The following is a 27,262-nucleotide window of genomic DNA, read 5'->3' on the forward strand; positions in this document are numbered from 1 at the left end:
TCTGAAGTTTGGTAAGTTGACCCCATCCCCCATGCCTGCAATCATTTCTAATAAACTAAGCTTGGAGTATCAGTCTTCCTGGTTACTTTCCATGTAAGGTAAAGGTAAAAGGTTCCCCTCGCACATATGTACTAGTCGTTCCCGACTCTAGGTGGCGGTGCTCATCTCCATTTCAAAGCAGAAGAGCCAACACTGTGGTCATGTGGCCAGCATGATTCAATGCCAAAGGTGCACAGAATGCTATTACATTCCCACCAAAGGTGGTCCCTATTTTTCTACTTGCATTTTTTACGTGCTTTCAAACTGCTAGGGTGGCAGAAGCTGGGACAAATAATGGCAGCTCACCCTATTACGCAGCACTCGGGATTCGAACCGCTGAACTGCCAACTTTTCAATCGACAAACTCAGCATTTTAGCCACTGAGCCACCGCATCCCTTATACTTTCCATGTATTCTAGTGCAAATATTTTAGTCTCAAATAAGCCTATAGACTTCAGCAGCTTTGGTGTGCTTTGGCTTCAATAAATGCCCTTGAGAAATGTCTCATTATCAAGGCACAATTTGTAAATTTGCTCACAACAACTGCAGTTGAGTTGAAGAAAACAATAAAGCTGGGTGACATCAGCTCTAAACTGCTTCAGTAGCTGTCTCTGTGGATTCCACAAACAAGGTTGGTAATGTTACAGGACCAGATCCAAAAGAAGGCTCACTTGCTTTATATACAATTAGTGGCCATGATTTTAATGTGAGTTCTGTATTCCACTTAGAGAAGAAAGCAGACAGAGACAAGGAACCAAGTGCACAGGCGCTGAATAGGTAATATCTGGCTCAACGGCAGTAATTGTGTGAGGGATCTAGGAGTCTTACTGGACCACCACTTAAGTATGAGCCAGCAGTGTGCTTCAATTAACATGCAAAATATTTTAATTTATCCTTTGCCCAAAACTTTTAGGGAACCAAACATTGCAAAGGTGTATTCAAGAAACCCTATTTTCAAACTCTCAGTCATGCAATCACAGGTGAGAAAAATACAGCACATCAGATGTTGAGCTACAACTGAGCTACAATTAAATATCCAAGGTGCTGCAAAATTAACAGATGAGGAGACAGTAAGAACTTATTAAAACAAACAAATGATTTTTTATATAGCAACAATTTTGGTATTTATTACTAGTTTTCAAAATTAAAACTTCATGTCAAACATTATCAACAAAAACCATCAAAGAAGGAATGTCTTATATAAATGATATGTGCTCAAGTTTGAAAATGTAATCTCTTATACGTATCCATTCTGCAACAATTTCTGGGGTGTTTAGTGAAATTTATTCCAATATAAGTCATCAGGGACTGCACATTAAGGCACATCTTGTTAGTTCAGATATATAAATCACTGATTGATTTACAAGGATTTCCAAATCCTATTGATTTGAATAAATCTACCTAAGCATGAGTAAGAATCAAATCCTGTAATGAAACTACGATGGGTGGAGCCTGGCTAGCAGAATAGTTATATCCATCAACACACCATTCAAAACTACTCCAGAGGATGTCTTGAATGGAATTTAAGCACACCCAATGATGAAAAGTCCCATTGTACCAGCCATAGTTATGTATAAAAATTTGTATCCAAGTAATTCCAATAATATATACTTAAATTCACCAAAGAAAAGAAAAGCTCTTCTCTGGATGCTAATTCAGCTAAAACAAAACAGAACAGAACAGAACAGAACAGAACAGAACAAAACAAAACAAGGAGCAGCTATTAACTGAAACAATTTTAACACCAGGAGCACAATATACAACCAGAACTGTATTTCATACAAAAATAATACATTAATCCCTATAGCTTTTTGCTTTTCAGGCACAGATTTGTTAAACAAAACATAGAAGTCTGCTTTAAACATTTTACTGAAGAAGTCACAATTGCTAGGGTACATACAGACATATATATGAAGTTGAAACAAACAATGTATTATTCAGATTAATGTGAGGCATGAAACCAACATGGTAACATTTAAGGCTCCCTGAAATAATTATTAGGGATTCATTTTGAGTTCCTCAGATCAATGAAAAAAAGAACAGTTGCATCAGTATCAGCACCTTCGTTATCATGAGTAATAAACTTTAACAGAATGATCCAAATTTTCAATAAATGACTTTTGATCTGAGGCTTGGTAATACATTAAAATACAATAATACAACATGCTTTCTTATTGCCCAAATAGATGCTGTTCAGGTATTGATTGTAGAAAACTCTATAAACTAATTTTCCATGTACCACCAGGATTTTTTTGTTGTTATTCTTAGGTAAAACCAAGATTGTGCTTTAAGTACAGGTAGTCCTCAACGTAGACCATAACTGAGCCAAAATGTATGTTGCCAAGTGAGAAATTGGTTAAATGAATTTTGCCCCATTTTACGAACATTCTCGCCACATTTGTTGAGTAAATCACTGCATTCTTAAATTAGTAACACGGTTGTTAAGTGAATCTGGTTTCCCCAGTTGATTTTGCTTGTTAGTAGGTTGCAAAAGGGGATCATAAGACTCTGAGATACTGCAACCATCATAAAGGTGAGTCGGTTGCCAGGCATCCAAATGTAAAGCACATGACCATGGGGATGCTGCAACGATCAGAAGTATAAACAATGGTCATAAGCCACTTTTTTCTGTGCTGTCGTAACTTTGAATGGCCACTAAATGAACTGTTGTAAGTCGAGCACTACCTGTAAATTTTTAAAAAAATCTTTTAATGACCATGTAATCCTTTGTGGGGCGGAGTCAGGGCAACTGAATCGGGCTGAGTGTTCACTGGCCGGATGCCCTTCCTTTGCCAATACAAGAGTTTGCAGCTGATATTTACTCATTGTGCCCAGAGAAATATCTGCCTCTATCTACTACCTGTAGATACCAAGGGAAATTAACTGCAGAGAATTTGCAAACATTTCAGTGAAGCTCAATTTAAGTTTATAGGTGCAACTTGAGATCATTCATATTTCAGAGTTGACACCTACCTTGGAGAGATGTTAAAGATGTCCATGTTTGTCATGTGTTGTATAGATCAATATGGAAAGATCAGTTTTCCACCTGGGCTTGCTGCTGTTATGATGTATCAATGCTGGGCCAAATACAGGGGTTATCCATGCAGACTGGATGGATCCCAGGTCTTTTCCTGCTGTCAGTTTTCTACCTTTGTATCCTTATTGGGCATTTCATTCAGAAATGCAAAAATCACCACAAGCACACAGTTCAGTTTCACTGGGCTTTTAAAGAAAGGTAGAAGTGATGGCAGGCTGCATTCACAATTTATTAACATTATTAAACAAATTAACATAATTAACATGGAGTCTATGGATATTTTTTGACGTTCAGTGCCAGGATTTTAACGGTGAACATGAGGCAATTTGCCACAGTATATGGATGGCCGGATCCCAGTCTGATATTTGATATTTGTTCATCGAAAAATTAAGAAACGTCAAAATTGCATCATGTGCAATTTTTTTAAGAGCCGGGAAATCGATTGGATAAATTTGAACAATAAAAAAGAATAGTCAACTATATTACACAAATATCATCACAGCAGCAAACAAGTAAACTGTATTCAAATCTTTTTGCACAAAGCAGGTAGATTCACTTAGAAGTGTGGGCTGAGCCAAATCCTAGAGATCATTTATATCTTGGCTTGATTCTGAAAACAATTACACAAAGTGCTGCAGAACACAGAAGCCAATGAGGCAAAGTAAATACCAACTCAGAGCTCAAGTAAGGATGAGGGATTTATTTGTCTTTTATTTTCAGATTAAGAATCCAGGAATCGGGGTTGGAGAAGAGGGAAGGTTCTTTTCTGTCCTCTTCTACGCTGGTTGGCAGGGACAACTGTTGGATTTGGCATCCTTTCCAAAAACATGGTATCAAATTTCTAAGCCCGATTCGTTTTTGGAATGCATTTTTGTAATCTTCACCAGTAAGCAAAAAAGACAACACATGGTTGCAAAATGTAGGGAAATATGTTAACGTGACTGCTTGTTAAAGAATGAAAATCAGAAATCACAATTGATTGTAAAGGGATATTTGTGCAGTATTTTAAAAACTTGTATATATTAATTTTATCAGATATTCTGCTTTGGAGCGAAGGAAATGTCACAGGTGCTCATGCTTATATCCCGGACTTCAAATTTTTATTCGGATATTGAGCCCAAGATATCTGTTTCCTGCAAGAAAAAGTGGATATAATATTGCACTTTTTTATTGCTGCTATGTTCCCCACATTACAAAGGGAATACCAAATTATTTTTAAAGCCTAAACAAAACCATTACTGAAACGGACATTTCAGAAAATGAATAGTGAAAATGCACTGGGACTGATGTGAAATACAAAGTGACCGTTACGTATGGCTTCTCTACATTGGCTAAATGAAGAATGATAGAATATCAGCACACAAAACGTAATGAAATTAATGTTTTTGATAAATCATGAGATCACAGACAACATCTGTGTAATTTGTTTGATAGTGCCCACAGGGTAGCAATACTAAATGATATGCAAAGGAAATCAGAAAGACAGTTGGGAATGAAACTGTGATGTCTCTTAGGCAAATCAATATTTTGGCAACTTCGCTTTGCCAAGCGTTGTCAGCATTATGTGATATTCTATACAGAGACCCTCTTAGACACCAAAGGATCTCATAACCGGCTGTAAATATGATGGCTGATGAAAGCTTGGCTGCCTTCTGAGCTTGTATTACAAAAACATACAATGTCAGCACAACGTTCTGAGACACAAGATGTGAAGTTTCAGTCTTTTGTTCCAGAGCAATTCACAATCATAAGAATTCTTATGCTGATGAGCTGTCTCGGCAAATTAATTCCAGAATTACCAGTTTTTATTGCTCTTAAATAAATACCTTGAAGATTATTGTTAAATATTTTGGTCCTGTCAAATAACAGCTTAATTTAACAATGGGCACCACTCTCAAGCCACAACAAACCAAGAGAATGTAGAGAAGCAGGACCAGAATTCCCCAGGACCCCCCAATTCCTGAGAAACACACATTCTCGTTGTTTAATGTGCTGTAATGTCAGGCATCCATCTATTGGGGAAGGCCATATTTTATTTATTTGTATCCCACCTTTTATTATTTTATTATCCAATACATCATCTTCTTCCTATTTCCCCTACAACAACATTGTGAGGTGAGTTGGGCTGAGAGTGAGTGACTGGCCCAAATCACCCAGCTGGCTTTCATAGCTAAGGTGGGAATTTGAACTCACGGTTTCCTGCCTTCTAACTTCGTACTTTAATCGCTAAATCAAATTAGCTCTAGGCCAGGGGTCGGCAACCTTAAACACTCAAAGAGCCACAAAGGTCCTAACTGGAAGCCCCCCATTGAATTCTGGAGCCGACCAGAAGTCTGGTTCTCCCACCATAGAGTCTCCTCCTAGAGTGGCATCCTTTTTCCTCTACCTGTCCTAACCGAAAGTCCTATCAATTGTGGAGCCGACCAGTGACAGAGAGCCGCAGCAGGGGGATGAAAGAGCCACGCGCGGCTCCAGAGTCGTGGGTTGCTGACCTCTGCTCTAGGTCCTTCATTAGGAGTTTCTTTTCACATACAAATATCTAGAGATAAGGTGGTTGCAAGCTAGGACATAGTCCCCTTGTGCTATGCACAGGTGTGCCAAATAGATAGAAAAATATATTTATAGTGTACAATTGCGTAGTGTATAAATAATTTCATTATACTGTTGGGCAATGTGACTTCAGATAATAACTCAAAGGTGTTTCTCCCAACATAAAAAATGTAAGTTCATATATTGGCAAAGTTACGTATGAAAAACACAAATATTTGTCTTTTTAGATGATGACAAACTATTTCAAGATAGTGGGGTTGACTTTGCTTTTGGAAACATTCAAAATTATTTTTTCTTAAGTGCTAATTTTCTATTTTAAGGGGGACTGAGCTGAAAATGGTGGGATCCAATGAGGTCCATTCTTAAGTAGCATCTTTTTTTAGAGATGTTCACTTTGAATTTTACATCAGGAACATCCCAGTCCTATCATCTTGTAGATTGTGCAAATCACTAAAATCTAATAGACTGATGAGGTGGCCAGTTCCAAAGTACAAAACAAGCAATCTTCTGAAAAATGTTTCTGTGACCCAAAGAGTTGCATTCATGTGGCAATGCTTGAAATCACTGTTTTTGGAGGCTACAGGCACCTGGCTCTTCATGCTGTCAGGATCATTACAATTTAACTCCCAATTGGCTAGCAAGTGGCAAGCGCCTGGCTGATTCTGCCATCCTGGAGTGCCTTATGATAGCAATACGAACTGCTGGAGGAACTCAACTGCTGTGAGTTTACATGGTTCTTTTAATTTTTCATGCCTACTGAGACAAATCACATCATTGACATATATGATGCTGCTTTACATTCTGAAGGAATGCTTGTCATCCTTCTGAAGGGATCACATCTTTATGTTCAGTTTCTAAAACAAGAAATGTGAATTCCTGTCACAAAAGGGAAACACACAGAGAATATCCAGCCAAAGTTGTAAGTTATCCAAAAAGAAACTTCAAAGCAAAATCGAATTTTTTTAAGGCTTGCGATCCCATTTTCAACATAGCTATGAGACTCGTCTTTCTCCTTCCTATCTTGGATGATCTGAAAGATGTTGAAGTGGCTGTAATTCTAAGAGAAAGGGTGGTTGAAAAAGTTACTTCTGATCTCTACAGCCAAGTGAATTCAGCCTGAGATTGTATCACATTTTCTTGGAGATGTCAGCAATAAAACGTTTTCTCCTAGAGTTGGAAGACATTTTTAACCTTCTCTACATACTTTTGAAATGAAGGTTTTAGAGATTTAAGACTACAAGGTTTGCCAAAGAGTTTACTGAGAGAGAGAAAGGGAGGGAGGGAGGGAGAGAGGCGGAGGAGAGAAAGAGGGGGAGAGAGACAGAGAGAGAGGGAGGGAGAGAACACTAATTAAATGAAATATTCATAAGGGTCCCATAATAAATAACATAATATCCTGTTGTTAAGTTTATTTTTTGTCATGGAAAAAGATACTCAAAGTACCGTACTTCCTTTTTGTTGAACTCTTTTTCCCCCCCGGCCAGATTTCTGCCCAGCTTCCTTTGAGGTAACAGGCCTGGTTGGAATGACACCAGTTAAAACCAGCTGTGCTCTTTCTCCATCTGTTGATTTCTTCATACACTGCTTTTAAATTGTGGTTTTGAGAAACGTTGCTGATTTTGTACTTCCCATTTCTAGAGTTGTCATTCTTGAACTTATCAGCGTACTAAGCAGCTCCTACATGTAACTTGCTTGGCTTCTGTTTCACTCAGCATAGTAATTTCCAAATTGCCACTTCTGATGAATATTGCTTGAAAAACAAATGTTAGCCCTCAGGTTTTTCTGCGACTGATCTATTTCCAAACATGTGGCCCTTGAAAGGTGTTCTAAAACAATGTGATCCATCTAAAGAGAAGAGAGAAGGTGGTGACCATGGGTTATATGCACAGAGCTGAAAAGTAAGCCATTGCTTTTGTACTAGAAAAAATCTTGGCAAAGTAACTCTTGCCATATTTCCCAACATACATCATTTATAAGCAGAACAGAAAGTATACAACATGTCTTCTGGACAAGAAGTATACAACAGGGCTATCTGTTCTAGGACTAGAGTCTCTATGTGGCACAGCTTGCTAATTCTATGAAAATTCAAAGACAATTCTTCCCATCTAAATGGTAATTGTTATGCAAAGGAAGTTATACCATATAGCCTTTGCAATAATGGGTAATTTAATGGCAGGTGATTCTGCCCTTCAGATTGCAATATCACTCAGCTGATGAAATAGGGGATGTATCACAATGAAAAGAGGGTTCGATAATTTGTTAATTGTCAAAATCAAATTATAAATTCCTGAAAAGTTTTGAATGAACAAGAATCATATTCTCAGGTGCAACTAACTCTAAATAGGTTTACCAATAAGTCACATAACTATTCTCAAACAGCTTATTTAAGAAATGAGTTTGAAGAATCCTTGATAAAAATAGGTATTTAAAAGCTGAAAAAGGTAAGGAAATGAAAAAACTGCATTGCCACAAATATTCAAAATCTAGATATTCACAATGCAAGTAAACACCAATCATCATAATGAAGGGATTTTCAGCATTCAAGATACAGCACTGGCAATAAAAACAAAGATAATTAGCATTTCACCCATTTCTTGCTAATTGCAGGTAGTCCTCAATTTATGATCAAAATTGAGCCCAACATTTCTGTTGCTAACTGAAACATTTGTTAAGTGAGTTTTGCCCCATTTTACGACTTTTCTTGCCACAGTTATTCAGCGAATCACTGCAGTTGGTAAATTAGTAGCATGGTTGTTAAGGGAACCCAGCTTTCCCATTGACTTTGCTTGTCAGAATCCACCACTGAATTTTAACCTTCCTATCTAGCTTCTGACAAGCAAAGTCAATGAGGGAAACCAGATTCATTTAACAACTGCATGATTTGCTTAACAACTGCAGTCATTCATTTAACAACTGTGGCGAAAAAAAGTCATAAAATGGGGCACAACTCACTTAACAACTGGAAATTTTCGCCTCAATTATGTTTCTAAGTCGAAGAATCCCTCTACTAAATCCAGAAAGATGGAAGTAGGCATATTTCAATATCTGGAAGCTGCCTATCTTTGGTAAGATGGGCAGCATGCACATTTGATAAATAAATTCTTCCTCTTGCCCTTGCCAAGAAAAATGAAGAAAAAATTTGTCATGACTACCCCCAAAGAACAGGCCGCTCCACTGATTTTCAATAGAAACAACCATAAAAGGACCTTGTAAATAACAAGGTTTTGTAACAGTAAGCTATTACTTTTGTATAAAAGAAATCCATACTTTGGTTTCCTGTGACAGAGATATATTTAGGCTGCATTTCTCCCCTTAGCCTTATATTCTGTTCCTTTAACATCCAAAATTCCCATAAAAACTAATTTGATATTTTACCACAGCAGATGAAGAAAGGTATAGGCCTCAGTTTGATGTTCATTCAATATTGAAGGGTGCAATAATATGTGTCCAATTGTGTTTAATTAGTTTTTATGATCTAGCTACCTACCTACCTAAATACATAAACAAACAGAAAAAGAAAACAACACCACCATCCATCCAAGTATCCATCTTCCATATGAAGACAACTTAAATGGATGAAAAAAAATCTTAAATTTTTAGGAAGCCTTTTAGCTCAAGACCTTTTCCTTCTATATGATGGAAGACTAAATGGAAGGCATCTATATAACCAAGACTGGGTACATGATTACTGATGAGATACTGTATTTGCTGTAATTGACCTTCCCCACAAAAACCAAAAGACTCTACTGACAAATTCTATCCCCATTCCAATTTTAGATGCAGAAAAATCATTCAAATTTACTTTGGCATTTTCTTAGCATTTCTAGGTAAAATATGGAGGGTAAAATAGAATTTATTTTTTCTTTTTCTAAATACGCTAATTAGATCATTTTTTTCAGATCAGAACAGCTTATACAACAAATAAAACTATTTTTGGATCCTAAATGAGCAGTTTATGCTATCATCTAAGGTAAATAAATCTGAAAGGTTGAAACTATAGCTTTGTCAAGTTTGTATCAAAGCAACAAGAAACCGAATGAGATTATTTTTCAATAACGTCAATAAAACACTGGTTCTTTAAAAGACTTTCTAGCACAGCCCAATACAAAATTGGATGCATATATTCCAACTGGAACAAGTAAGTTATTCACTGCTGTTCTTTTATACTCTTTTTTTTCTTATTTACGTTTATATCCTGCCTTTCCTATTAATAGCTAAAAGCAGATTACATGAGGTTCTCCCTAATCTTTCTCCCACAACACCAATCCTTTCAGGTGGAATGGACTGAGAAGGTGTGATTGGTCTATGGAGTTCCATGATCAAGTGGGGGAGAGGCACCTGGCTGTCCTTGTTCAACTCATTACTTTAACCTCTATACCAGGGGTAGTCAACCTTTTTATACCTACCGCCCACTTTTGTATCTCTGTTAGTAGTAAAAAAATTTAACTGCCCACCGGTTCCACAGTAATGTGCCGTGTATCATCATCTGCGCATGCCTCTCATGCTTCAAGGATTGGATTGGGGGGGGGCGCCGGCTACCAGCTCTGCTTGTCTGTTACAGCTGGGTGGTGTGGGGGGAGATGCGTGAGCTATTCTGGGATGAGGCTCTTTTGTTTGTGGTTGCACTATCGCGCCATTTAGTTTCACTTACGTAATGTGAACTAAACTTATGCGCGGGCGATAAAAATAGTATATTTTCAGAAATTTAAATTGTCACGGGGAATTTTATGAAAACCTAATTAAAATGTTTTAAAATAATGCTATGACATTTTTTTAAAAAGTCAATTAAATTTAAAAAAAGGAAAATGCTTCAGTATCGGACAAAACCCCTAGCACCCACCATGAAAGCTGGAATGCCCACTAGTGGGCGGTAGGGACCAGGTTAACTACCACTTCTCTATACATACTGACATCTATCTCTATAATATGAGGAACAACTTTTGCATTTCATCTAACCAATGTTGTTTTATCATGATGGGGAGAGTTTCTCCATCTTATAGAGAGGCATTTTCTTACAGTATGAGATTTTTTAAAAAAACTACAAGTACTGAATCTGGAACATATCCAATGCAACAAATATTGTTTCACATTGATTTGTAAGGCTGTCTTTTGGTGCCCTTTGTATCAATCCATATTTTGGATGTTATAGACATTATTCAGTGTTTTTTTTTCTTCCTGCTTCACTGTTGTTCACCATACCCTTATGTCATTTGTTTAAAGTAACAGAGTAATTTATAGCAAGTCCTAGCCAAATTTATTAGATGTTAAAAAAAAATCCATGCAGGGTTACTGAGGAAATTACAGGGAACTTGGCAGAGGTGTCCACTCTTCCAATGCTTTCATTAGAAGGATGAATCATTCAGAATGATGAAAGCAGGGTTGCTCCACAAAAATACAAGCTCCACCCCTTTTGTACATGTCTGCAATTTCATAACTTCTGTGGGAAAAAAGGTAGAGCTTGTTATCACCCACCAACCTCACAAACTCTACCTAGCTTTGGAATTAAAAAAGAAGAAAATGACAAATTGTCATTTGGAAATGATTAGTCAACTAATCATGAAAGACACCTTCCTTGGGGGAATGGGTGTGTGTGTGTTGCAAAATGCATGAGTCTTTTATCTGTGTTTAGTGTAAGCCGCCTATGAGTTATATCTGTATTAGATTTGGGTCTAAATCTGATGGTTAGCTATTAGCTTTTTTAGTGTTTATTAACTTGTGGGTTGTAAATTTTTGTTCAGCAATTTTGTTTTTTTTAATGACAGTATTCCAATTTGGATATCCCAAGGAACATGTCCCTGCTGAAATAAATGGTAAGTGATATAATTGAACAGCATTAGACAAAAGGCAATGTCCCCAAATTTAGATTTGCTGCTACACTTTTCACTTAAAAATGAAGCCTGGAGAGAAATTCCATGATGGCAGATAATAAAATTTAGAACTTAAAATATCTGTCAGGTGTAGCTCCAACATACACATCCTCTTTTTTTTTTTTTTTGACAGTGGTTTGATTTTATAAAATTTGGTATTAGCTTAGTAGTCCTTAGACTTTCAATCAGACTTTTTAAGCTAGCAATAAAGAGACCCATGTCCAAATCCTGGCTTAAACCATTAAGCTAACTACTGGGTGACCCTGAAGAAGCATAATCTTTAGTCTAATCCCAAAAGTACTTTTTTCAAGAGGCAACTGGACCCCAGTTGACTGAGAATCTCCATAGACATCCTTCAGTCTAATGTTCAGATCAGGGATGTTGTGAAGAGTTAAGTGCAATGAGAATGATATGGACCACTTGCAGGTAGTTGATGATAGGCTAAATATTCAATGGTGTTACTTCTCTTCCCAGAAAAAAAAAAAAGCTAAGAGTAAATCTTGCATAAGTCCTTTCCTTACTTGAATAACAAATGTCTGCCTGTCTGTCATTGGCATACAAAGGGAAATGATGTAGCAAGCTGTCTTTGTTTTGAACCGGTTCCACTTTAGCCACAGTGAGAGGGGTTGTTATTTGCTAAACAGCTGCACTTACGAGTTCTGGGTGAAAAGCTACCAGTGATTTATGCAACCATTTCTGGCTATTGTTTCTTTTATCGCAAGGGTGCAGACCCAGGGTCCCTTCAGCATCAATAAGTGCCAGGCAGGAGTCTTCATGTTGGATTAGCCTCAGCCAAGTGTAGTTGAACTTTTGGTTCTGCACATAGAAAAGAATTGGCAAAGATAAAGATTCAATCAGGGTTTTCTGAATTACAGAGCTGATTCTCCGTTACTATGCCCTGGATCACTCTAAGATGCTCTTTCCAGGGGTTACTCAAATACTGACCAAAAGGTTCACTATAAATAATACAATTTCCTTTCTCAGCTAGACCAGCGCTAAAGGCACACATAAGATATATTTTCAAAACTTATAATCCATTAAATAAAAGGCAGCCTGTTAGACTGACATTTTTATTATCCCCTTCCCCACTCTCTACATACTTACCCTTTTGCTACTTTAAAAATGCATTAAACTATGTTTGGTGTATTAAATTGAAAACGTAGGTTATTCAAACTGTGTACATTTATTTTTTTAATCCACTTTAACACCTCAATTTTTTTTTATTACAAATGGACTTAACAAGCTTCTTCATTTGTCCCTTCCTTTAGTAAAATTATTATTGAAAACGTAAGCAACTGATAATTCATCTAACTCAAAGGAAGCTGCATATTCAGAACAGATATAAAAAAGATTAATATTCAGGGGAAAATGTTGAAAGGGGACAATAAGATTCAAAAGACACATATTGTTACATGAAAAATGATCTGATCATGTTATTTTCTGCATCAGAGATACTATTTCTCTCAGCATTTCTGGTCTTTTAATTTTATTAAAAGTTTGCTGTATTGAGACAAATGGCTATGTATTTCCAACTACCCACTCTTAAAAATAACGTTAGAAAATAATTCATAATCCATTTTTAAAAAATTCTTGGGGCAAACACATTAAAAAATACTTCTTAAAACTCTTCTGCATGACATTGCAACTATATCCCCCACCCTCAATTTTTTCATTTTTTTTTTCTTGTAGGTCCTCATGCCTATATCTCTGGCAGAACCAACAGGGCATTCATTTTGTTTGGTGAGTGCAGAAAGTTAGGAAGCATGAGCAAACTTGAGAGAGGGCACAATCCAGTGATGAAATCCAATTTTATTTTACTACTTGTTCTGTGGGCGTGGCTTGGTGTGTGTGGTGTGGCTTGGTGGGCGTGGCAGGGGAAGAATACTGCAAAATCCCCATTCCCTCCACACTCCGGGGTGAAGGATATTGCAAAATCTCCATTTCCACCCCACTCTGGGGCCAGCCAGAGGTGGTATTTGCCAGTTCTCCAAACTATTCAAAATTTCCGCTACCAGTTCTGCAGAATCTGATAGAACCTGCTGGATTTCACCCCGGCACAATCTTGTTTTGTCTGGATGCAGATTCCCAGATTCCCACTTCCCAAGGCCATCCAGCCAGGATCAGGGTGCTCTTGTCTAATCTCACCTAACTCCTATTCCAAGGTGAATCTCCCAGGACTTCTTCTTGAGGGGGGGAGGCATCATAAGCTGGTGCTCAGCTTTCTCCAATCAGCCTGACTGCGGCACCCCTTCTGCTTCTTGTAGGGAAAGGGCCAGAGTGATTCAAGCAGAGGCCGTCAAAAGATCCTACAGCATAGATAGGAACTTCAGCCCCTGCCCGAAGAAGGAATTCTGGCCGCAATTCAATTTTGGGCATGCAAGCCAGATGAATCACTGTCACATTTTAATCCCCTTCTGTCAGCACCACTGGGTAGATCTGACCAGGAAATCAACTCCATAGGAAGGCTAAGAATATTATAATTGGGACTGGCAATAACAGAATCTTCCAAGTCTAATTGTGATGTACTTCCTCCTCCTATTCTTTATAGTTCAGTGAATTAGCGAAATTTCTGCCTGAGTAGCTTCTAAATGTTGTTTTGTTCTGCACTTAAAAAAATACTTCAGCCCCTTTTGCCTATGTAATAGTTCTTGCAGGACTCTATCAAGGTCATCTGCTTTACCCTGTACACGCAGGTTTCTCAACCTTGGCAATTTTAAGATGTATGGACTTCAACCCCCATAATTCCCTAGCCAGTATATTGTCTGGGGCAGTGGTTACCAACCAGTGGTCCGTGGACCACTGGTGGTCCGTGAGAAAATTTTGGTGATCCGCAGAAAAATTATTTGCGTTTTTATATTGCACTAAATACTATTTATCTTTTTTAAAAAATCATATTAGTGGTCCTAGGGATTTAAAATTATGAGTTTAGTGGTCCCTGAGGTCTGAAAGGTTGATGACCCCTGGTCTGGGGAATTCTGGGAATTCAAGTCCACACATCATAAAGTTGCCAGGGTTGACAAACACTGCTCTATACCTTCTGCTTAGATAAATTGACAATTGGATTATCCAGACAGAACTGGATTCCTTTTGACTGCATGGTGGTTAAAGGTACTTTAAAACTAAAAATAATACAAGTATCACAGCTGGGCAGAGAACTTAATAGCATATGTAGGACCAAACCATATTCAGTACTTTGAAGATGTTTTAAAGGGTTTAGCCTCTAAGAATAATAAAAAAACAATTCCAGTCTTACCTTGTTATTAATATCACATGTTTCAAATGTAAGATTAGGTTGATTCACAGTGATGCACTTATCCAATGCTACATTAATAATCTAGAACAAATAAATGATTGGAACACATATTCAGAAAATAAATAACTTCGCATTATACTAAAAAAGACAATGGTTGACTGAAAATGTTGAAGCAATTACATTTTATAATCACTATTTAGCATTTGTAATCTGCAGCTGATTTTATTTTACTTGTGGAGGAAAAATATTATGCAACGAGTATGCCAATTTATTACCAGCAAAATGTACTTGTATGCCTGATTCTTCCAGGACAGAAAAAGTACTACCAGAAGACTGAAATGAAAAGAAACCTGAAAGGATCTTAAATAAATTTTGTAAAGAACTAGACGAAATGAGTGAACAGCTCCAGAAAATGTTCAGTAGAGCAGGGGTCTCCAACCTTGTCAACTTTAAGACTTGTGGACTTCAACTCCCAGAATCCCTCAGCCAGCAAAGCTGGCTGAGGAATTCTGGGAGTTGAAGTCCACAAGTCTTAAAGTTGACAAGGCTGGAGACCCCTGCACTAGAGATAGAAAAGTGGATGGAGAATTTTAAGATGAACTGATTGCTGATAGAATGTACAGGTAGTCCTCGACTTACGACCACAATTGAGCCTGAAATTTATGTTGCCAAGTGAGCAATTTGTTAAGTGAGTATTGACCCATCTTACGACCTTGCCACAGTTGCTGAGTGAATCACTGCAATTGTTAAATTAGCAACACCGTGGTTAAGTGAATCTGGCTTCCATATTGACTCTTCTTGTCAGAAGGTCGCAAAACGGGATTACTCTATCAGCAATAAGTTCATTTTAAAATTCTCCATCCATTTTTCTATCTCCAGTGAACATTTTCTGGAGCTGTTTACTCATTTCCTCTAATTCTTTAGAAAATTTATTTACAACCTGCAGTGGTTCATTCCATTTTCGCAATCAAACATGGCAAAGATAGGTTTATCTTTGATATGTTAAATGATGTATGTTAATTTTCTACAAACCCCTGCATGTTCCACATTGCATCTTGCAATCTACCCGACATTCACCTTAAATATTGTGTTCCCAACGAATAACGTGGCACCATCAGCATCCAAAAACATATACCGATATGTCCCTAGCCAAGAAACCACAATGCTAACATAAGCACTTGTTACATTTTTACTGCAAATAAACAACTATGGAAATGTTTCACATCCTTGTCTTGTCTATACTCAATGCTGAACAATTCCCCAAGCTTTCCATTTGTTTTCTCACAGGTTTTACTTCAATCATAATGAGCTGCAGTGGCGCAGTGGTTAGAGTGCAGTACTGCAGGCTACTTCTGCTGCCTGCCAGCTGCCTGCAATTTGGCAGTTCGAATCTCACCAGGCTCAGGGTTGACTCAGCCTTCCATCCTTCCGAGGTAGGTAAAATGAGGACCCAGATTGTTGGAGGCAATATGCCAACTCTGTAAACCGCTTAAAGAGGGCTGTAAATCACTGTGAAGTGGTATATAAGTCTAAGTGCTATTGCTATAATCAGGTCTCATTACATTAAGCAATTAATTTCCAACTTCACACTTACAAAAATGATTCTGCAATTCCTTCTATGTGGAAATGTGAAGCTGAGATAAGCACACATACAAAAATGACACTATCTCAGTCTTTACCTTGTAGACATGAATCTAAGCTCTTACCAGTGTTCAGTCACCTCTACAACTGTCTACCTCTCACTCAAGGCATCTTTTCTTCTGCTTCATTTGCCTCAGCTCTGCTCATATTATAAAAGTTTTGCTATGCACTATTTGCATAAAAAGCACAGTTTGCATCATGCCTCTTTGATCGATTCTACCCCTATCTCCAGTTTTAGGCGAACGCACAAAAGTACTTTAGTTTCTGTTGATCAAAGTTAATATACTTCCTGATTCTTGTCAACATTCCTTAATCCTTGGCTGTTCAAACTTAACTTTCCCTACTTCAGATGCTGTTGTTCAGTTTATCAGAACGGAGTCTCCAAGAGTTATTTCTATTTGTTGCTATATTGTATCAGCAACCTAAGCAGGGACAGGTAAAAATGTAATTATCCACAGCTGACCTTTTGCAGTTAATTTGGTTGCCCAACCCATTGAAACAGCAATCTTCTATCTTAAAATTAGTTGGTCTAACCAAGACTAATTCATAGTTTTAAACAAACTCTTCCAGATTAATGAAGTGAGCTGTAATTTGTTATTTTAAAGGTCAAAAAAATAAATATAAATAAGTGGGTAAGCCCTCCTGCTGTTATAAGATCTCAGTTTGCTAATGGATTTGGAAGATGAGTGACTGGTTATTTATAACATTTTTTTCCCAGTACCGAGATATAAGGCTTATATCAAGAATCCTTCTTCCCCCATTTCATAATATCCAAATTTTTGTGATGCTTGAGTTCATGGATAATAGAACAAACTCTAACCTGTTCCTTGCCCTTAGAGTAAGGAGATTTAGAAGAAGGACTCCTATAAAAATTCATAATTTTGGGGGCTTCCAGTGGCTCCGCTTCGTTAATGGCGGGCTATTTTAGTCCGCCAGTTCTGTGTGATTCTGTAGAGCTATTTAGACAGCATTAATCTGCTGTCAGCATCTTGCAAATCTCTACCCTTGGGCAAAGAGGGGGAGGTGAGCATTCGGGCTGAAGTAGAGCCCCCAAGGAAAGCCCCAGGAAGATTTCTGGTGGTTTGTTGGGAACGCTCCTTCTATAGCTCGAAAAAAGCTCCAGAATCCAGAACGCTTCTGCAAATGGCAGAACAAAATGCAGCATCCAACTCCGTGACTGATGGATTATTGAAGGATTGCTAACACGGACAGAGCTGAAAACAGGAGTGCTGGCATTTGATTGTAAGATGATTTTAACTCCCTGACAGAGAAGGTATTCGTATTCAAGAGTGGAGATGATGAAAGATGGCATTTTGTGTCTTGAAAGTGAAAGCTAAGCTAAGCGAAAGCTAAGGAAACGCTTATTACAATTGCTGGCGTGGAACCTTTAAGAAGAATATAACAAGATTTATTTTTTTTAAATGGAATTTTTTTAAAAATCTCTTTTTTTATTATCTTTTTCTTACAGTGTTTAAGAAGAAAAGCTTATTGAATTTTCTTTTTCTTTTTTTTCTCTCTCTCCTTTTCTTCTTCTTGGTATTACTTAGTTTTAAAATGGCCTTCAAGCAAAGAGATTTAACCACTTCTAAAATATTGGAAATTTCTTCACTTCAGATACGGAAATTGAAAGAAGATATTAAAGACAGTGTAAGGAATTTTTTACAGGAGCTTATGGAGGCTCATCTTTCAGAAATAGATCAAAAATTTAATGAAATGGAGAAAGAAATACTGGATTTTAAAGATATGGTGGAAGAGCAGAGGAGGGAGATGAAAAAATTAAAGGAATCAATTACCCCATTATTGTTATCTAGTATTCAGACAGAAGAAAGACTGGATGAACTTAACCAAATTAATTTAGATTTGCAAAGGAAAATAGATGAAGTTCAAATTAATTTGAATTTAGAAAATAAAATAGATGATATTCAGGTTAAGGTAGATAAGGCAGATGAAGAAAGGGTTATATTACAATATAAATTAATGGAATATGCTATAAGGGTAAGAGAATCTAAAGAGGAAAATTTGAAAGAAATTTTTATTCAGGCCGTTGCTCAGATAGATGGAGTGGAACCAGAAGATTTTGAAGTTAATATTGAAAAAATTTATCGTGTTAATTCTTGGTTGGCAAGGCAGAAGTGTTTACCGAGAGATGTGGTTATTTATTTTACAAATAAGAAGATTAGGTATGGAATTTTGCAAGCATTTTATAAAAATAAATTTCAAATATTAGGACAAGATATAATAATGATGAAGGAAATTCCTCCTAAAATGTTAAGAAAGAGAAAAGAATTTGCCTTTTTAGTGGATGAGCTTAAGAAACATCAGATATATTTTAGATGGGAGGTTCCAGCTGGTTTAACAGTGAATTATAAAGGAAGAAAGTATTTTCTCAATACAGTTTGTAAAGCATGAGATTTCTACACTAATGTATTAAAGATTGGGAATTCTTTATTAATAGATGTTAAGTTGAATGGTGAATAGATGATGGAAAAAGTGTAAGACAGAAAAAGGAGGAGAATGTTTAATTCTATTATATATGATTATGGTTAATTTTTGTAAATGATTTATTTTGGATATAAATGTGTAATTTTAGGGGTACTATTTGATATATTTCAGGTATAAAGGAATAGGAAGATGGAATATTGTTTAACTTTGGAGGATAGATAGTAAAATTTAGGAATTTGGATTAAATATTATATTTAAGAGATGGATGTAATGTTGTTATATGGCTAATTAGAATTTAATTGTTATAATAGATATATTTTGGATAAGTTATAGGTGTAATTTTAATAATGTTATTTGATATAAGCAAGGTAAAGTGAAGATTTTAATTATTACAATTGATATATTGGATATTTGTAATATTATTTGATGTATATAAATGTCAAAGATGTGAAAAGATGGACTATTGTTTACCCTTGAAGGTTGGACAGAAAAATTTAAGAAATTAAGTTGGAAATATGAACTATTCTTGAGAGACTGCTTAAGGAAGAAAGACATTTTAGAAGAACCCTTGGTGAATATTGGAAGATGGAACGTTGTTTTGATATTGATTGATGAAGGTTGGATATTAAAACTATGTACTTTATTCAAGAACAAACACTAACACAATCGGAAATTTCTGAGAACTCTAGGAGTGGAATGGTCTGATATATAATGGATTGGAAGAAATGTATTTTCTTTGTTTCTGGAAGGGGAGTTGAGGTTTTAAGGAGTGACTATGGATTATGATTTGTGTTATATTTTAATTTTTGTTGTTAGTTTTATACCCTGTATTCGGTTCTGGGAAGTCCCGGGGGGTGGGGGGAGGAAGGGGAAGGGAGGGGGAGGGGGGATGAGGGTAGAAAATGGATTGATGGTCAATGTACAAAGATGATTGAAAATGTATAATTAATGTAAGATCGGAGCTGCCTGGCTACCACTTCAGAATGATGGGAAAGAAGGAAGTAGAAGAGAGAAGGAGGTAGGAAAGAGAAGAGGAGGAAGAGGAAAGGAAGGAAGAGGGATAGAAGAGGGAGAAGAAAGGAGTAGGGAGGAAGGAGGAGAGGATGTAGATAAGAGAGGGGGAGGATGGTTGTGGAAAGTAGAAGAAGTTAGAGAAGGGAAGAGAGTTAAAGGAAGGGGGTGGTGACCGGGCAGGTCCGATTAATTGTATATGATGGTACATTAAATATGTTATTGGATATGAAAAAAAAAGATTAAAAAATTCATAATTTTGCTGACAAATGGAATCTCAGTAGATGTACTCATACCAACTATCCTAGAATTTCCTCTTTTATGAGGCAAGGTAATGCAGTGGTTAGAATGAAGCATTGCAGGCTACTTTTGCTGCCAGCAGTTCTGCAGTTTGAGTCTCACCAGGCTCAGGGTTGACTCAGCCTTCCATCCTTCCGAGGTGGGTAAAATGAGGACCCAGATTGTTGGGGGCAATATGCTGACTCTGTAAACTGCTTAGAGAAGGCTGTAAAGCACTGTGAAGCGGTATATAAGTCTAAGTGCTATTGCTATTTACACAACTATTATAATGCAAGAGCTCCGAATTGTTTGATCAGGTCACCATTCAAGTTGTTCTGCAAAATTTGTCAAGATGAACATTATCAAAAGCAAGATCAGTTTTTTCATACCATTATAGTTTATCATGAGATATATGCAAGGACTAGCCTGGGATAGCAGGAGAACATTGAAGGTCTGGTAGAAAGAATAAAGTTTCAATTTGGCCCTGGTCTTGTGTTTTCATGATGTAGGTTTTTCAGCATGCGAGGCAAGGTAGACTATGATCCTCCTTGTTGAGCTACATTTGATCATACATAATTAATTCTGTTTTCCCAACGTGGGATTTAGAAGTTTTATTGTTATTTGCTGATTTATTCTGCCATGTTGTTGCTTTAATCCTTTGTAAGCTATTTAGAGTTGTGAATGCAGTCCAGGGTAAATAGAGTGCTTTTAGAGGTAGTCCTTGTAACTTGGGACTGATAACTTGGTCTTGATGATGTGTTTGCTAAGTGAAAAATGGTGAGTGCAACTGTGCTTGTGACGTTACATGGAAGAATATATATGTACTGTGATACTGAACATGTGATACAAAAAGGCACTGTAAAGGTCTGTTGTGGTCCGTCAGCAGCCTATGGAGCTGGCAACGGAGTTGGACAGCGATGAGGCTGAGATGAGGCCAGGGCCATCGGGAAGTAAGGTGCGGACTCCAGAACCTCCAGAGACTGATAGTGGTGAGGCAGATGAACAGGAGGAGCCTATTCCTAATGCACACATGAGAAGAGCTGCCAGAAGGCAAGAGCAGCTCAAGCAGAGAGGACAACTTGGGAGTAGGGCCAAGAGATGATTGGTCCCTTCCATAAGGCTTAAAGCAGACCAGCACCGGCCTTTGGCGGAAAACAACATTGTAGCTGCGTCTTCTGCTTCATCTTCTGCTTTGTCTACATCTTTGTTTTTGTGGCTCCTGGATGTTTTCCAGGAAGGGCCTTTGGCAGTTTGCCTAATTGGACTAAGGTTTGTGAGATAACTGAGGAATTTGTGTTGGGAGGTATTTGTTTTACTTTGAGTTGAACGACTCTGGGAATGAAGTAATTCCCAGCTGTTCGAATAAAGTTAGTTTTTCCATGGACTAAGTTTGTTACTGCCTACTTGGGCCTGGGTCACAACAAGGTCGTAGATGTAAGCATTAGCTACAAAGTTACCTTTCATCACTGTCTTAACTGTGAATGGCTGCTAAATGAGGGGAATCACTGAGTGAGGACTACCTGCATGTGGTATGGATAACTGAAGTTTTATGGTAGCAAGATACCACAGAGGAGTTCCATTAAGGCAAAAATCACTTGAGTAGCATTCCAAATAGCAATATCACTTAGATTTATATACTGCTTCATAATGCTTTACAGCCCTTTCTAAGCGGTTTAAAGAGTCAACATATTGTCCCAAACAATCAGGATCATCATTTTACCGACCTTGGAAGGATGGAAGGCTGAGTCAACCTTGAGCAGTCAGGATTGAACTCTTGGCAGTGGGCAGAGTTTGCCTGCAATACTGCATTCTAACCGTGCGCCACCACAGCTCTTAGTACGAAGTACAGAGAAGAGTCCTGAGAAATGTACCTTCAAGGTGTACAGAACTGTACAAAACTGTAACCATAAGAAGTACAGTTCCATGATATCATGGCATGATGCCTTATGTCTGACAAGAACTGTATGTTGTCCTATTGTTCCATGGATTCAGGGTGTTGAAACGGCAGAATGAAATCCCAACAGATTCCTACATGGCTTGAACAGGCTTCTCAAGCTGCCTTTAGTGATGCCAGGTAAAAAGGCAGCTACAGCAGGAAAACTACATTTGATTATATATTGGGGTGTGTGTGTGTGTGTGTGTGTGTGTGTGTGTGTATGTGTGTGTGTGTATACACATATATGCATACACCAATATATATATTAAAGAGAATGGTTTTATTTTATGTTAAAGTTATCAGAGGAAGCAATCATAAAAAAAAATAAAAATTAAAACAGTTTTTGGAAAAAGGAAACCAAACAACTTCCTCTCATTTCTCATAGGTCATAAATAGCTTTATGGCTCCACTTTGCAGTTCCTGAGAACGCTATTCCAGAGGAACTCATAATACATTTTGTGTTACGATGGCTATCATTTACAGCTGCTAAATTATCTTTGGAACTGGAGAAGGGGTATTAAAAGCTCCTTAAGATGCGCCATAATACAGTTTTATAGAAGGCTTTGGCTTTGGGACCCTACAGAAACAATTCCTATTTTATTCCAGAAAGGAATAAAATGGATTTCTAGTGCACTCTAGTGGTTGCAAATTGAAAATATGAAATCCTTAAGGCTTTGAAGTAAAGAGTTCTACAATTAGGTTGAATGTCTGAAGCATCTGCTTGATATCAACAAATCTCATTTAGGTAATAGTTAAATAAACAAATGATTAATTATATAGATTGTGGAAGGTAAGAATAGCAAAGCTTTATGTTTACTGAAGGAGGATCAGTGTTTGGGGCTTACAAATTTTAAACATTTCAGTTAATTTACAAATATTTATTCTAATGATCTACACCAGTTTTCCTATATAAACTTCTGCCAGATAATTCTGGGGAAAGAAATTATAAAACATACTGCCTTTTTCTCTTCTAGATCCCATTGTACTGCTCGTAACGCATAATTTCCCACTGACAAAACTACTATCCTTTCATTATAGTTAACTGATTTCAAAACAGAGATGTTGCACTGTAATACATAAATATCCAGGAGTAGTAATAGAAAGTATCGATAAAACGAAAAAGCAGAGCTTAAGAAAAATGTAGATTTAGAGTAAAATGCATGAATTCTGCAGCATCTATTTCCAAGACTTCAGCTAAGTTTGCATAGGGAACCTACTGCCAGTAGGTTGTGTTTCCAAAAACTAGAAGTGATAAATGCCTGTCTATTGTGTAACACAAATATATATGTACAGGTCAGGTTCATTCATTAATCTAAACCATAAAGGAGCTTACTTTTACTTTAGTTTTGTGTGTTGTGTAAACACATGTAATAGTGTCTTATTGAATACACATACATACCCATCACATTATTTCCTTTCAATGAACATAATATGCTACATGCAGCAAAGAAGCAAGAAACATTAACCAAATAAACAACAGACATTAAAAATGGATACAAATGAAATAACATTTTTTAAAAACCTGTTATATCTAGTTTATATGAACACATTTCACTATATCTCTCCCTATTTTGCAAACTATCAGAAGTCTTTTATATACTTGCAAACTATATTTGTTTCTACCAAATCCACATATTGAATTATATATTCATTACGTTTGTTTTTCTTAGGTACTTCTTTCTAAGATCTCAATAAATACTATCCAAATGCAATTTTTGGTACTTTCCCTTCCTATTAATACATTGGTTTTTCATATAGAGATTTACTTTGAAATTCAATCCTCATTCACTTTCTCTATACTGTATTTATTTATTTTATTAAATTAAATTTTTATTTTATTAAATTTCTATACCGCCCTTCTCCCGAAGGACTCAGGGCGGTGTACAGCCAAAATAAAACACGGAATATATACAATTAAAAGAATTTAAAAAGAACTATTACTATGCGGCCGATTATTAAAACATTTAAAAATTTAAAATATTATTAAAACCCCAATTTAAAACAGCTATTTATGCCAGTCCTGCTTGAATGAATAAATATGTTTTAAGCTCACGACGAAAGGTCCGAAGATCAGGCACTTGACGTAAGCCAGGGGGGAGTTCGTTCCAGAGTGTTGGTGCTCCCACAGAGAAGGCCCTACTCCTGGGGGCCGCCAGCCGACATTGTTTGGCGGACGGCACCCTGAGAAGGCCCTCTCTGTGAGAGCGTACGGGTCGGTGGGAGGCATAAGGTAGCAGCAGGCGGTCTCGTAAGTACCCGGGTCCTAAGCCATGGAGCGCTTTAAAGGTGGTAACCAGAATCTTGAAGCGCACCCGAAAGACCACAGGAAGCCAGTGCAGACTACGGAGCAGTGGTGTTACATGGGAGCCACGAACGGCTCCCGTTACCACTCGCGCAGCTGCATTCTGGACTAACTGTAGCCTCCGGGTGCACCTCAAGGGCAGCCCCATGTAGAGAGCATTGCAATAATCCAGCCGAGACGTAACCAGAGCGTGAGTGACCGTGCATAAGGCATCCCGGTCAAGGAAGGGACGCAACTGGCGAACCAAGCAAACTTGGTAAAAGGTCCTCCTGGTGACGGCCACCAGATGTTCATCAAAGGACAGCCGACCATCCAGGAGGACGCCCAAGTTGCGAACCACCTCCTTTGGGGCCACTAACTCGCCCCCAACAGTCAGCTGCGGGTGCAGCTGACTGTACCGGGGTGCCGGCATCCACAGCCACTCCGTCTTGGAGGGATTGAGCTTGAGTCTGTTTCTCCCCATCCAGACCCGTACGGCTTCCAGGCACCGGGACAGCACTTGACCGCCGTTGGGGTGGTCCGGGTGGAAAAGTACAGCTGAGTATCATCAGCGTACAGATGATAACTCACCCCGAAACCACTGATGACCTCACCCAGCGGCTTCATGTAGATGTTGAACAGGGTAGGCGAGAGAATCGACCCCTGCGGTACCCCACAAGTGAGGCACCTCGAGGACGACCTCTGCCCCCCTGTCAACACCGTCTGCGACCGGTCGGAGAGATAGGAGGAGAACCACCGATAAACGGTGCCTCCCACTCCCAACCCCTCCAACCGGGCGCAGCAAGATACCATGGTCGATGGTATCAAAAGCCGCTGAGAGGTCTAATAGGACCAAGGCAGAGGAACAACCCGTCCCTGGCCCTCCAGAGGTCATCTACCAACGCGACCAAAGCCGTCTCCGTGCTGTAACCGGGTCGGAAGCCGGACTGAACGGGTCTAGATAGACAGCTTCCTCCAGGTGCGGGAAGCTGCCATGCAACCATTTTCTACAACCTTCGCTAAAAGCGAAGGTTGGAGACTGGACGATAATTACTCCAAAATAGCTGGGTCCAGGAAGGCTTCTTCAGGAGAGGTCTCACCACCGCCTCCTTCAAGGCGGTGGGAAAACCCTTCAACCAAAGAAGCATTTATAATCCCTGAGCCAGCCTCGTGTCACTTCCTGAGCAGCCAGTACTAACCAGGAAGGGCACGGGTCCAGTAAACACGAGTTGCATTCAACCTCCCAGCAACCTGTCCACGCCTCGAGAGCCACAGACTCAAACTCATCCCAAATAACCTCAACAAGACGAGTCTCTGCCGCCTCGGCTGAATCATCGCAATCATGATCCAAACCATCACGAAGCTGAACAATTTTATCGATAGATAACCGTTAAACTCCTCAGCTCGTCCTGTAGGTCATCCGTCCCTCCTGTTGAAGGAGGAACGGTCACCAAACAGGGCGGCCGGGTGGTTATCTGCCGATGCAATGAGGGTGGAAACGTAGGAACGTTTCGCCTCCCTCATTGCCACTAGGTAGGCCCTAGTAAAGGACCTCACTAGTGTCCGATCAGCCTCGGAACGGCTGGACCTCCAAACACTCTCTAGGCGTCTTCTCCGGCGTTTCATCTCTCTCAGCTCCCCGGAGAACCAGGGAGCCAATTGAGATCTGCGCCGGGTCAGAGGCCACAAAGGCGCGACACGGTCCAAAGCCCCAGCCGCGGTCCGTTCCCAAGCCGCAACTAGTTCTTCAGTCGTGCCGTGGGTAAGATCCTCAGGAAACGGCCCAAGCTCCGTCAGGAACCTCTCCGGGTCCATCAGGCGCCTGGGACGGAACCAACGCATCGGCTCCGTCTCCCTGCGGTGGTGAGCAGCGGTTCGAAAGTCTAGGCGAAGGAGAAAATGATCTGACCATGACAACGGTTCTTTCACTATATCTCCTAAATCCAGATCATTGACCAAACTACTCCAGTATATTTTTTTGAACTGGTCACTTTCATGTTCAATCCACCTTTATTTATTCTTGACCCTAGCACTTCCTCTTACCACAGATTTCTTAACTTATTTCCACTGCATTTTACTTTTTCATTTCTCCAGACATACCCAACGTTCGCCATTATTATGTCAGAGAACAGAAACACCTTCTTTAACCAGCCATTTTTGCTTCTTTTGAGTCTTGCAACATACAACATACTACCCTCCACCCTTTTACTAGCCTTTGTAAGTTTTGAAATTTTGCCCCCTTTGTTTCATTTTTTAGTAGATATACATGCATATTTTACATCCTCATCCAAAAAAACCTCTAATAAGCATTTTGATATTTATCAATAAATATATTAAACAACCCAGAAAATATCACACTTGCTTAGTCCTGAACCATTATCTAATCATCCAATTTATTTTACTTCAATTGTATGCCACTCTTGCCTTATTAGCAAACAGTCAATTCCACATTTACAAAGTGCCTAATTATCACCAATTTATGAATTCCTACTTTCATCATATACACATACACAGTATCTTCCTACATACATTTTACCTTTTCATTAATTATTCCTTCACTTCTCCATAGAACTGTAGATGTAGACCACCATCATTCAGATTTATTATATCCTTCAACTTATTCTTACTTTTATCAACACAACTTTCTTAATTCATGTTCAATATTTGTTCTTCTTACATTACACATCTAATCTTCCATATGTCATGGCTCTCCTATGATGGCCCCATAGATATTGATTCCTACCATCTATGATGGCTTTGGTTAACTGAGTTAACTAAGTCATTAGTCATATCCACAAAATGTTCCAGAAGCAGCATTTTGTGCCAATGGCATGGCACAGAAAGTGGTAATCAATTTGGACACATTTTGGCCAAAATGCTACAAGACTAACCAAAACTTATGTTTACTCCAAGCATGCCCATTATA

General features: G+C 38.4%; 1 protein-coding gene across 2 annotated transcripts in view; it reads right to left on the reverse strand.

The window, feature by feature from the left end:
- Positions 1-1,890: 1,890 nt before the first annotated feature.
- GALNT5 (polypeptide N-acetylgalactosaminyltransferase 5) overlaps positions 1,891-27,262 on the reverse strand; it is a 59,105-nt gene continuing 33,733 nt past the window's right edge. The window contains exons 8-10 of one of the 2 annotated variants that reach the window (XM_058192351.1): positions 14,747-14,827; positions 12,148-12,309; positions 1,891-7,471 (exon numbers count right to left, since the gene is read on the reverse strand). In XM_058192351.1, the coding sequence (XP_058048334.1) occupies positions 7,331-7,471; positions 12,148-12,309; positions 14,747-14,827 (384 nt within the window). In that variant the 3' untranslated portion in view covers positions 1,891-7,330. The remainder of the gene's footprint in view (positions 7,472-12,147; positions 12,310-14,746; positions 14,828-27,262) is intronic. The other variant, XM_058192361.1, reaches the window with a different exon arrangement.

This window comes from Ahaetulla prasina, chromosome 1 (genome assembly GCF_028640845.1).
Source record: "Ahaetulla prasina isolate Xishuangbanna chromosome 1, ASM2864084v1, whole genome shotgun sequence".
In the NCBI taxonomy this organism is placed as follows: domain Eukaryota; kingdom Metazoa; phylum Chordata; class Lepidosauria; order Squamata; family Colubridae; genus Ahaetulla; species Ahaetulla prasina.